This window comes from Rhagoletis pomonella, unplaced genomic scaffold (genome assembly GCF_013731165.1).
Source record: "Rhagoletis pomonella isolate Grant_MI unplaced genomic scaffold, Rhpom_1.0 Rhpom_scaffold_00002, whole genome shotgun sequence".
Lineage (NCBI taxonomy): Eukaryota > Metazoa > Arthropoda > Insecta > Diptera > Tephritidae > Rhagoletis > Rhagoletis pomonella.
In genome coordinates this window covers 91342100-91355967 of record NW_023458556.1, presented here as the reverse complement: position 1 = coordinate 91355967, position 13868 = coordinate 91342100, and the positions used below count along the sequence as shown (strand labels likewise).

The 13868-nt window shown below is 36.0% G+C and overlaps 1 protein-coding gene across 2 annotated transcripts in view; it reads right to left on the bottom strand.

The window, feature by feature from the left end:
* LOC118734174 (calpain-D) overlaps positions 1-13868 on the bottom strand; it is a 145661-nt gene that overhangs the window by 128924 nt on the left and 2869 nt on the right. Inside the window, exon 1 of one of the 2 annotated variants that reach the window (XM_036463895.1) lies at positions 5600-5759. The exons of the other annotated variant lie outside the window; for it this stretch is intronic. Coding sequence (XP_036319788.1) covers positions 5600-5663 — 64 coding nt within the window. The 5' untranslated portion in view covers positions 5664-5759. Of the gene's footprint in view, positions 1-5599; positions 5760-13868 lie in introns of those variants that run through there. 2 annotated transcript variants of the gene reach the window in all.

Genomic DNA, 13868 nt, shown 5'->3' with positions numbered 1-13868 from the left:
AGATATAAAACTTTTATTTTTTTTGTCGTGGTGGACCTTCCGCTGGAAACACCCATATACTATTTGGATGTTACTTGTTGTTTGCAAGTGGACTACTCATATAGTATGTAAATATAAAAGTAAAGAATCTATATATAAACATAGTATGATGATCGGTTTACTAGTTAAAGCGTGAAAGCGTAACCAACAAACAACCTCACTTTCGGATTTATAATATTAATATAATATTAATAAGGATGTGTACGCATGGTATTCTGGGTTTTGGTAAAACATAGTACATCCAAAGGTGAATCGAGTCAACCCAATAACTCAAAACTTATAAATTTGCACATTCATGCTTTTGGCATGAGGGCGACGTAGTATGTAAATATAAACGTAAAGAATCTATTTATACTAATATATATTTTGAAAGGCGTTTTTTAGTGTTCGCAAAGCTCGAGAACGGCTGAACCGATTTTTTTTAACCTTCAGACACCTGCCGCACGTGTCCCAAGGATGGTTTCAGGCTAAAAAAAATTCTATATGTAAAGGGGGCGTGGCACCTCCAATACAAAGCGAATTTTTTCATACTCCATATCTCTGGAAGTATTCATGGTAGAGTTCTGGAACTTCATATGGAGATATATGAGATCAATCGCATACTCTTGGAGAAAAATTGGAGCTTTTGGAAAAGGGGGCGTGGCACCTCCCATACAAACCGAATTTATCATGCTACATATCTCTGGAAGTGTTCATGGTAGAGTTCTGGAACTTGGTACGGAGATATATGCAATCAACCCCATACTCTTGGAAAAATTGGAGCTATTGTAAAAGGGGGTGTGGCACCTTCCATACAAACCGAATTTTTCATACTGCATATCTCTGGAAATGTCCATGGTAGAGTATAGGAACTTAGTATGGAGATATATGAAATCAATCGCATACTCATGAAGAAAGATGGGAGCTATTGGAAAAGGGGGCGTGGCACCTCCCATACAAACCGAATTTTTATACTGCATATCTCTGAAAATATTCATGGAACAGTACTGGAACTTCGTATGGAGATATGTTTGTATATGAAATCAAGCCCATACTCACGGAGAAAATTGGGGCTATTTGAAAAGGGGGCGTGAGGCCTACAAACGTACCGACTTTTAGCTATCTTTGAATGTATTTTTAATTCTTCTGTAGGTGTGTTGTAAAATCCTCCTAAATGGTTGTACGGATTTTAACGAAATTTTTTGTATGTGTTTGAGTGGGTCTTTGGATGGTTTAGTTTCACAATTTAATCCGCCTGTTGGCTCTGTAGTTGAGGAATTACTAAAAATCTCATTTATGATCCAATTTGACTAACATTTTAAATATGTATTGGTAATGGTAAGAGCATTATTATTGCAAAAACGTGCTGCCAAGTGGCGCTGGAGTCGAGTTATTACTAAAAAATAGCCAAGTGAGAAAAGGTGCCGTGAAGGTCAGATTAAATTGACCTGTTGCACCATTGAGTATATCGAACTCTCCTGTGTTACGATTGGCCCAATGGATGTGATTTTCCAATATTATTATGCCTTCAATCTTTTAATTTGTTTTTGTTTTTTTTTTTTGGCCTTTATAACAATTATATTCAACAATTTATATTGAGCTCGAGGCCGTTTTAAAGGAAAATTTTTATTGTGGAAAAGCAACAATAATTTGAAAAAATGGTAGAAGTGATAGCTATTTCGGAAATCACCACATTTCCTCATCAGACTTCTTTCAGTAGGATTCGAACCGACGATCCCACTGACTCAGCCAGTTGCCTATGAACCGTGCTAAGTACGCCTTGTAAATTATCGTTTGCTTTTTTCCACTATTTTCATTTTTGTTATGCCAACACAATTAAGCGCAGCTATTCCGCTGCAATTCACTTGATCATGTGGTTGTTGGTATTGTTGGTTTTTTGCTAATAATTCTATTTTTAGAATGTTTAAATTTTAGGTGTGCTCGTCCTTAAGTTATTTGTTTTTGTTGTTTTTTTGGCCTTTATAACAATTATGTTCAACAATTTATATTGAGCTCGAGGCCGTTTTAAATGAAAATTTTTATTGTGGAAAACCAAATATAATTTGAAAAAATGGTAGAAGTGATAGCTATTTCGGAAATCACCACATTTCCTCATCAGACTTCTTTCAGTAGGATTCGAACCGACGGTCCCACTGACTCAGCCAGTTGCCTATGCACCGTGCTGAGTACGCCTTGTAAATTATCGTTTGCTTTTTCCCACTATTTTCATTTTTGTTATGCCAACACAATCAAGCGCAGCTATTCCGCTGCAATTCACTTGATCATGTGGTTGTTGGTATTGTTGGTTTTTTGCTATTAATTCTATTTTTAGAATGTTTAACTTTTAGGTGTGCTCGTCCTTAAGTTATTTGTTTTTGTTATTTTTTTGGCCTTTATAACAATTATATTCAACAATTTATATTGAGCTCGAGACCGTTTTAAATGAAAATTTTTATTGTGGAAAAGCAACAATAATTTGAAAAAATGGTAGAAGTGATAGCTATTTCGGAAATCACCACATTTCCTCATCAGACTTCTTTCAGTAGGATTCGAACCGACGATCCCACTGACTCAGCCAGTTGCCTATGCACCGTGCTTAGTACGCCTTGTAAATTATCGTTTGCTTTTTTCCACTATTTTCATTTTTGTTATGCCAACACAATCAAGCGCAACTATTCCGCTGCAGTTCACTTGATCATGTGGTTGTTGGTATTGTTGGTTTTTTGCTAATAATTCTATTTTTAGAATGTTTAACTTTTAGGTGTGCTCGTCCTTAAGTTATTTGTTTTTGTTATTTTTTTTTTGGCTTTTATAACAATTATATTCAACAATTTATATTAAACATTCTAAAAATAGAATTATTAGCAAAAAACCAACAACCGGCGTTAGAGAAGGAAATATATTTGGTTTTTACCTTCGAGGTACTTTCTTAACCTCTGCCGATTCTGATGAAAAGAAAGAGGAGTTTATGTAGATATTGTCAATTTAGTTTTTAATCTTCTAAGAGGCTCTCAGACCAATATAATCGAAACATGTATCTAAATTCTGAATTTGTATATGTTTAACATATTAGTCAGTGAGGAATCGTTAGTCATCTCATCTATACATACAAATATATATGAAAATTTATAATAATTAAAAAATGAGGTTCCTTTCTCGATCTAATTTCGAAAGCTACTGAAGAAATTTGGTTTTAAGTTTTCCTGTATGTTCGCTATAAATTTTGGTGGTGGACTTCAAAATCGTCATTCGCATAAATGAGTCAATATTGGTGAAAAGCAAAATTCAAAAGTTTATGAAAAAAGATGTCGAATTTCGACAACTGGGCGATACTAGTAATGATTATTTTCTTCCGTTATTCTTAAATGAATCAAAAATTGAAGGTTCAGGAACTATAACCCCGCAAACATATTCTGAACGTTCAGAATATATGAGTCCGAAAGGAGTCATATGTATGTAAAAAATATGAGTTTCAAATAATACAAAAATTTCCTATATGAATCCTGTAGGATTCTGAATTGTTATCTAAACTTTTTTATACAAATTGTGTAAAAAATAAAAAGTAAAATAAATAGAATTTGGCTGTAACTGCTGGTTTTAAGGTTTGTACATGTGTATATAGATACGAAAGAGATGTTTCATTTTTTAATCTATTGAGGGATTCACAACGGTGTCGTAAGTGTCGCACTGTTGTATGTCGTAAACTTTAAAAGCGTAGATAAATGTTTAGAGAACTTGAAACGACAACCAACTATTTTTTAACCCCGCAAAAATTCATAATATGACTTTGATGGTACTTTGCGAAAACCCTTAATATATTTTTTAGGCGTTTAAAGTTTACGACATACAACAATACGACACTTACGATACCATTGTGAATACCCCATACGTATTTTATATGTATTTTATCTTTACAAAAGTCTACAGCAGCCGATTATTAAAGAAAGAATGAAAGCATGAAAATGCCAAGCTGTTTATGTCGTTTAAAGTACAAAACCGCGATCAACAAAATGCAAAAATCAAGATAATGCAAAACAGCGTATGCGAGGTTGCATAAATTATTTTCTAGAGAGTAAAAACACTCATATTTCAAAATGGTTCTCTTTTTTATAAAGCAATCGCATTTCTGGCTAGTAAAGGACGAATGGATAAGAATTGAGCCAAGAGCTTGTGTGAGCAAATTTTTGTCAGCAAATGTCAGTTACGCGGTTTTGCAGAATAACGATTAGTGGTTTTGTACTTTAAACGACGATATGTACATACCCAAGGCCATCCATCAAAACCTATAACAAATGTTAATGAAATATTTAGATTTTAAGTTAATCCTCTTATTTAAATGTATAATACTTATTAACACATAAGATAAATAGTAATATTTATTAAAAAAGTTTTCGCGGAATGAATTTCGAGAAAAACTTGTATATGAGGCCAATTGGAGTCATTTCGGAGTCTTTTTTATGTTCTTATATGACTCCAATTGGCCTCATATAAGAACCTAAAAAAGGCTCCGAAATTAGTCACAAATGAGGAGAATAAGAGTCTAAAAAGAGTCCGAATACATGTGCAATAAGAGTCAGATATGACTCGTATTGAGGCATCGGATGTATGAATTTAAGCTCATATAAGTCGACCTTCGCCAGAAGAGAAACACCTTCATTTCAGACTCCTAAATGAGCTCATTATGAGCGTAAAGGCTCCGAAATATGACTCCTTAATGACTCATTTATGACTCTGAATGTTCCCTGGGAAGAAACCTATTTTCATATTGTACTCGACCCTACCTACAACCTACACCAGGTTTTGTTTCGGGTGTATTTCGTGATTTTTTTTTGTAGCACCGTGTAATTTGCTAATGTGTATTTATTATTTAACTTATAATGATTAGCGTCTCGGATCTTAACAGTACAAAATTATTGTAACAATACTAACAAGTAATTTTTAAGCAAAAAAAAACTGACTTCAATACTCATATAAAAATTTGAGATTATCGTGAATTTCTTCATGATCCAATGATCGGATTTAAACCAAATTAGTATGGGACCACCTGTGAGGTAACACCTTTCCTTTAAAAAATTATTGAAATCGGGTAACGTGGCCTAAAGTTATGCGGTAACATACATACAAAAAAATATTCCGATGAATTGATAACCTTCTCCTTTTTGTGAAGTCGGTTAAAAATACCGATTATTTTAATTCAAAAATTAAAAACCACATAATTTCGAAATTAAGATCTTCAAACCAAAAATTATCAATATAAGGATTATTTTCGACGCCTGTTTTATTTATTATATTGCACTAGTAAGTGAATAATTGGATTCTTATCCTAGGGAAAATCTAATAAGAACTAACAGTTTTTGGGTGTAACGAATTAAATCGTTAAAATTTTGTTGGGCTGTTATTAACTTTATTGTTGTTCAACAGACCGTCCACAATGCAAAATTTTTCAAGTCGTAAGGGAAATCCCTGTTTGAAAGGTCGAGAACAACCGAACCTAACCAAACAGAGAAAAAAAAGAGTTTAACTAAATAATAAACCAAACTGAGGTCATACAACATGCACTGGAGTAGTCAATAATGCATACATTTTCGATTCACTAGTTTTTCGAGGGCCTTTCCACACTTTTGCATAAATGGAGTGTTCAGCATTAATATCTATTTTTGCGTCTGAAGTGAACGAATGGGCGCTTATGTTGACCGTGTCAATTTTGCTATAATCGCTCTCCGGAGCATTTTCATTACAAATCAAATTATCCGCAATATCAGAATAACTATTTAAAGATTCTTTACATTTTGTCTTGTTGTAGCTTTTCAGTAGGGTATGTTGTTCCGACTTATTACTTTCTGCATTGGAAACAAAATCTTGTTGTGGCAAGTCTTCAGATGACACAATTTGTTTTTTCATTTTTTTATTTTTATCTACCATGGCGTATATTGGTTGGTTAAATTCTTTAAAATTTTTTGAAATCACATTTTTGGCGTTCGCATAGCTTGTTCTTTCCATAGTTTGAAAAAATTGGTTATTTTCATAAATGGGTTGCGTTTTCTTTCTTTTTTCTTCCTTAAAGTTGGCATAGCTATTTTGAAGCCTGTTATTTTTGCATATTCTGTTAGCTTCCACAGGTTCGATAATATTTTCTCTATTTTCAACTGATGCTACATTATTATCCTTTAGAATGCCTTTAATAGTTGTTGGAGTAGTCCAATCATTGACAGCTATTAACAAGCTAGAGCTCGGAAAATTTAAATTACCCTTTTCCGGCTTCAATTTTTTTGGTATTGGAAAGGGTTGTGATTGTAAAATTTCCTTTTAGTTCCGGACAATTTCGACCGTCATTAAGAGTTGAATTCCTAAGATACTGCTTATTATCGGTAGATATAGTTTGCAGATTTCCTTCTCCTGTTAAGGCAGCACGTGTATTGCATGTGGAAAAGAGAGTTTATATTTTATGAAGTTATTTAAGATATGTATATAAATATAAGTGCTAATATAAAATAAGAATACGTATATGTGACCTGGTCTACGGAAAGGGGGCTTAGGTGTCAAAAAATCAATTTTCACTTTTTGGTTGATTCGGATGGAAGATGAGATGCTTTTTCACGTGGTGAAAAGCAGAAAATCCTAACTTGCTTAGAAGTGTACTAAAAATGTAGAGAAAGTGTTACTTTTTTAAATGTTCCACACTAGCAACTTACACGATGAACTATAATAATATTCCGACCAACAACACCACTTACTGGACCAACAACAACACTTACTGGACGTCCGGCGCGGTGAACAATTAACGAGATAATGAGAAACTGACGAAACGAGTTGCTTACTTTTAACAGCTTTTTCACAGAAAACTAGTTTTCGCACGTAAGCTCCCTTTTCGTAGACCAGGTCACATATATGTACATAAGTATTTGATTTTTTATTTTATTTAAATTCATAGTAATGTCAATCAGGCATTTGAGGTATGAAATAGTCTGCGCTGCATGAAGCTAATACCAAAATGTTCAGGAAATTATCCTGAACAACATTTTAAAAAGCTCAGAATTTATGATACATAAATCCTATCAAGAAAATAAAAATATCAGAATTTAGAGCATAAAATTCTCGACTATGTAGCTTGAACAAATCATTTATTTCCAATTAATTCTTGAAGATTTTATAAGATTTTTTTAAGACTCCTGACCGGTTTCACCAATCAATTTTAAAACTTATCATTCTTTGCCCACCCTGCAAAAAATTGTGCGACTAATCTCTAAAAAAGAGTATTCCGGGATTAGTCTTAATCGGGTACAATTGGGCATTAATTAGTCGCAACTTGTCTCATACGGGTATTATTGGAGATCAATTATGCCGATTTCGTTTCTACCGAAAAAATGCAACCTTCTCTTTGCCCTTTACGCACAAACACTAAAAAGAGGGCGATGAGAAGGAAACATTTTTTGTAGAAACGAAATCGCCATTAGTCTCGACCAGTGAGGCACACCGGAGCCGTATGAGGTGGCTCGGCTTTCATCTACAGATCGTGTGTGCAGCTAGCAAACTGTTGCGACGCTGGCCGCAAATCATTTTACCTTTGCACGCACGGTTGCCACTTGTTAAAAAATAACCAACCAAAATCTGACAAAAAACCAACCAAACTGAAAAAAATAACCAACGTTATTTTTCACGTATTTATTACGAACAGCAAAACTTATTACAAAAAAATAAAAAACAAAAATTATTGAAATGCAAATTCATTATTCATCTAACAACTAGTGCGCTAAATCACATTATTTACTTTTGATATGTATTTCATATGCATATCTTACATTAAAATTAGGATTTTGAAAATCACAGTGTTTAAACTTCACACAAATTTAGAATATTATGAAAAAATTCCCGGTAGCGAAAATGGTCACTGGTGAGATCGTCACTAATGAGGATTTATTGACATCGTCGAACTTTCTGTGAATCCCAAGCGACATATAGCTGACAATGACACTGTTGACAATGCCATGCAGGTGTACTCCTATCAAACAGACAATGTCTTGCAGCGGCCACTTATAAAAAGTCTATTGCAGGACATTGTTGCTTGAATGTCATCAATGATCACTGCATGATAAAATCATGCAGATGCCATCAACGACCAAATTACCATTTGTATGAAAGAGTCATGAACGACTTCCATATAAACGGAGCCCAGTCATTGAAAACTTAACAATGCCCACGACACTTTACTATTGCATGACATTCGCTCTGGGGTTTTATAGTTTACTTACATATGTATTTACATATATTTATACTACATTTATATATGCACATTAGGGTGGTCCTTAAAATCAAATGAAAGATTTTTTCACAGGGGGAAAAGTATAGATTCCTCTATAGAGACTCAAAAAATTAAAATTATTTTCTTTTTTCATCTAACACCCAAAATAGATACTACCATAGTCGAGGATATCACATATAAATTTTGGTCCCGATTGGAATCGGTTAAGGCATGTCGCAAAGGGGTCAAAGGTCAGATGCCTCTATGGACTCAAAAATCTTAAGATATTTTTTTCATTCAATACCCAAAATCGATCCTACTAAAGTCGAAGATATCACATATAAATTTTGGTCCCGATTGGAGTTGGTTACTACGTCTTCATTGGGTAATCAGAACTTTGACCCTGTGCGACACGCCTTAACCGAACCCAACCGGTGCCAAAATTTATATGTGATATCTTCGACTATAGTAGTATCGATTTGGGGTATTAGATGAAACAAAAATTTATTTTCATTTTTTGAGTCTCCATAGAGGAATCTGAACTGTGCCCCTGTGCGACACGCCTTAACCGTCTCCAATCGGGACCAGAATTTATTTGTAATATCTTCGACCATAGTAGCATCGGCGTAGGGGTAGAGGCTTAGGAAATCTGATATAAAGATTTGCTTCCTACATTTAAGGACCACCCTAATGTGCATATGTATGTTCAATTATAGATCAATAAAAACTCAGTAGTATTTTTTTTTTCAAGGAACGATATTCGATAAAAAAAAACAAATCAGATACCTTGTTAATACCTACGAAAAAACTCCATTAACAAAAAATAGATTTGATTCAACACATATTTCTTTCTAACGTTTATTCCTCAGTTTTTATAGCGCACTCGATAAAACCGCATTGAAAAGTAAACAAACTCCGTCAGTTTTATTCGACATTTATTTAAAAATAAATTTGCGCGATGGACCGAAATGGAAGCAGTAATAAAAATTTATTATAATAATAAATACAATTAAAAACCTGGTATTATGTCAGAAAAAAATCATGGACGATGAATTGAGAGAATGATTTTACCTTCTAATGTTTTTATCATGGTTCAAACTGCTATTTACAATAAAGTTCTCTATACTCAGTGTCGCTTACGATAACATTTTAAGAACTCAAAAGTGTAAACAAAGCTAACGATAAATATTCAAAGTCTGTTTTTTGTAGGACGTTGTAACTAGGATTTGTAATTATTTGCAACAAAGAAGTTTTTTTTCGATAACTTGTCGATTTAGGGGTATATATACAAGCGGAAAACATTACAAGGGGGAATTATAAACGAACAAACAAACACCGGATCCGACGTAACATTCGAACCACTCAGGAAAATCCCCGCTATAAGTGCCATCGCGTAGATACAGACCCAAGCCACAGAAACTAAGGAAATAAAAATAACGGATTTCTATCTGCCTGCAAATACAAGCAACCAAAAACCACCTACCTGCTAGTTAACTAAACAAAAACTGATGTACTTAACTAAAGCCTGTTTTTCATTAGGTCATATTTGACGCCAAATGTTGTCAAAATAATGAAAACGGGTTGTCATCTGGTGTCATTTGCGTTTGTTGTCATATATCACCACGCACGGTCATATAAAATGACATCCAAATGAAAACGGCCCTCGCCGCTGATGTGGCAGCATTTGACAACCAAAATGTATTTGCCAACATGTTGGCAATTTTGATTTCGTTTGGCATGCGAACAGCTGATTCTAGCTACAATACGGACCGTTTAGCTAAAAAGAAACCAAAAATGCAGATCGATAGAACTTTTCACGCTGATTTCAACCATACCCAAATTATTTGGGGCAAGTAAAAAACACAGCAAATATAACAGGTTAAACTTCAACTTTCCTTTTTCTTACATGTAAATCTCGGAAACGACTTGCCCGATTAGAAAAGTATTAAATCCAATTCAAAGATTATTTTAATGGCTTTTTGGTAAACGATATTTAAAGAAAATATATATACTATTTCGATTTTTTCTACTACTTTCGTTAAATTTTGCCCTATAACAAACCTTTCTATATAAGGTAATAACTTGTACTTTCTAAATAATATAAATTTCTGTAGCATTAGTTATGCAATTTTCTTCAAAAAAGGAAATTTAATGAAAAAATTAAATTTTTTTTGTTTTTTTTTTTGTATTTCTGACTCCAAAATATAAAAAATCAGAAAAATTATGTACATCAACCGAAAGATAAACTAATCATCTTTATTTTGATGTTTGTAGTTGTTTAATCGGTTATGTAGTTCATAAGATATTGATATTTCAAAATATCGAAAAATTTAACTAAACCTACTATATCTTCTTAATTTTTTACTTGCGCTAAATAATTTTGATAAGGTTAAAATCAGCATGAAGAGTTCTATCCAATTACATTTTTGGTTTGTCTATAGCTAAATGGTCGGTATTCTATACTTTTTGTAAAAATTTAACATCACTTTTGACATCAGTAATGAAAACGGAATGTCAATCATTTGACACCGAAATTTGACGACAGTCTTTGACATGCACTGCGGTATCGACATTTGGTCAGTTTTTAAAATGTAGTGAAAACGCATTTGACATCAAATGAACAGCTGTCAGATGAAGGCAGTTTTTGATGTCAGTGATTTTGTCCTAATGAAAACCAGCCTTAAGCATACCTGTCCTAAAGGCAGTTAAAACGAAGATACGTATAAAGTCGGACGGAAACACGGACTACTCAGAACGAAAAAATAGCTGTAATTTTCGGTCCCTTCAATATTCGCATTCGCAAAAGATCCGCATTGATTTTTGCGAATGCGAATGTTAAAATTAATGCGGAAGCTCCGCGGTTGCGAATGCGAATGCGAATATTTACAACAACCCTGATGAGGACTTATGTACATGGCGTTAAGTACATTGAGAAAAAAAAAACCCCCGTTGTAAAAATGAAAATTTTTTATTTGATTACCCTTTAAAAATGTTCGTATTTAAATCAAGTGAAAAGTAATAAAAAAATTGATTTTTTCATTATACATACCCTACGTATAATGGAAATATTCAATTCAAATACGCCCGTATTAGAATTAAGCATTTTTCAATGCACGGATGGCGATTTGAACGTCTCGGATGCTTTTTCATATGTAATTAAGAAAGTATATGTATACAAAGAATGTACAGCGGTGACAACACATACACACATACATGGTATGACATAATGCACTAATCGCGCGCTGTGATGTTGATTCAAACTCAATATTTGGAAACACATTTAGATACATGTATGGCTGTAGCTGAGTGTGCAAAGACGTTTGATATAATTCGTTGCTGCAAAGATTGTCCGGGTTCAATTACCATCAGACGGAGAATAAAATAAAATTTTTTTTCTTCTTAATTACGAAAAAGCATCTGTGCATATCACAACGACATATTTTATAACGTGTATCTTCTTCTTCTTTTTTGGCGCTGTAACCGCCTAAGCGATTTTGGCCGAGTTCAGCAAAGCAAAAATCTTTCTCTCGAACACTCCAAGAGCCACCTCATCGGATGTTGTCATTGTCCATGCTTCTGCGCCATACACCAGCACGGGCAAGATGAGTGACTTATAGAGCGCGGTTTTCGTACGTCGAGAGAGGACTTTACTCCTGAATTGCCTACTCAGCCCAAAGTAGCACTTGTTGGCAAGAGTGATTTTGCGTTGGATTTCAATGCTGACATTATTATCGGTGTTAATGCTGGTTTCCAAGTAAACGAAATTTTCTACTTTCTCGAAATTGTAACTGTCAACAGTGACGTGGGTGCCAAGGCGCGAATGTGCTGACTGTTTGTTTGATGACCGGAGATACTTCGTGTTGTCCTCGTTTATAACCAGAACCATTCGCTTTGCTTCTCTATCCAACTTGGAAAAGGCAGAACAGACTTCGTGGTTTTTGTTACCGATGATGTCGATGTCATCGGCATAAGCCAGCAATTGCACGCTCTTGTAGTAAATTGTTCCTGAGCGGTCCAGTTCTGCAGCTCTTCTTATCTTCTCCAAAATCAGATTACAGAAGTCACATGAAAGGGAGTCGACCTGTCTGAAACCCCGTTTTGTGGCGAACTTAAATTCCAGTCGTCGGGCATGCGCTCATCTGACCATATTCTGCATAAAAGTTGATGCATACACCTTATCAACTCCTCGCCACCGTACTTGTATAGCTCATCTGACAGGCTGTTAGCTCCAGCAGCATTGTTGTTTTTCAGCCGCGTAATTGCTATTCGTACCTCGTCATGGTCAGGCGGAGGAACATCGACTCCGTCATCATCGACTGGGGGCTCGGGTTCTTCTTCTTCACAACTTTCCGTGCTGCTACCATTCAGTAGCGTGGAAAAGTGTTCCCTCCATAATTTAAGTACGTTCTGAACATCGGTAACTACGTCGCCATTGTTGTTCTTACAGGAGTACGCCCTGGTCTTGAAACCTTCCGTAAGTCGCCTAACTCTCTGGTAAAATTTCCGGAAATCCTCCTATCGGCCAGCATTTCAAGCTCTTCGCACTCACGTATTTCGGCCTCTCTCATCTTGTTGCGGCAAATACGTCTCGCTTCCCTCTTCAGATCTCTATAGTCCCACAGAGCGCGGGTTGCGCCCGATCGCAGCGTGGCCCTGTAGGCGGCATCTTTTTTCTCTGCAGCTTCCTGACACCCCTCATCGTACCAAATGTTCTTTCGGGCTCGCTGGAATCCGACTACTTCTTCGGCGGCGGTATTTAATGAGCGGTAAATGTGGTTCCACTGCTCGCATATGTCGGTTTTTGAAGAGTGCTCTCTGAGAGCAGTTGTGAGAGTCGAGTAACGAAAGCGCTGGCTGTCTGTTGTGATTGTCGATGTTTGGGCCTCGGAGACTACGTACGTCTAAAACACTGGAAGCATGCCTGCCGTCTATCACAACATGGTCGATTTGGTTTCTCGTTTTTCGATCCGGAGACATCCACGTAGCTTGATAAATCTTTTTATGCTTGAACCTAGTACTGCATACTAACATGTTTCGGGCACCGGCGAAATCGATCAGCCTCAGTCCGTTGTCGGACGTTTCGTCGTGGAGGCTGAATTTTCCGACGGTGGTTCCAAAGATCCCTTCCTTGCCCACCCTGGCATTGAAGTCGCCAAGCACGATTTTGATATCATGACGGGGGCAGCGCTCGTACGTGCGCTCCAAGCGCTCATAGAAGAGATCTTTGGATACCTCATCCTTCTCTTCCGTCGGGCATGGGCGTAGATGAGCAAGATGTTGAGGAATCTCGCTTTGATGCGGATTACGGCTAGACGCTCATCCACCGGGGTGAACGACAGTACTGGGCGACGGAGTCTCTCTCCCACCACAAATCCAACACCGAATTTGCGTTCCTTTACATGGCAGCTGTAGTATACGTCGCAAGGCCCCAGGCATTGCTTGCCTTGCCAACGCATTTCTTGGATGGCGGTGATGGCAGCTTTTGTTCTTACGAGAACATCAACCAGTCGGCCAGAGGCACCTTCCCCATTAAGGGTCCGGACATTTCAGGTGCATGCCCTCAAATCGTAGTCCTTTAAACGTTTGCCGTGGTCGTCATAATAAGGGGGGG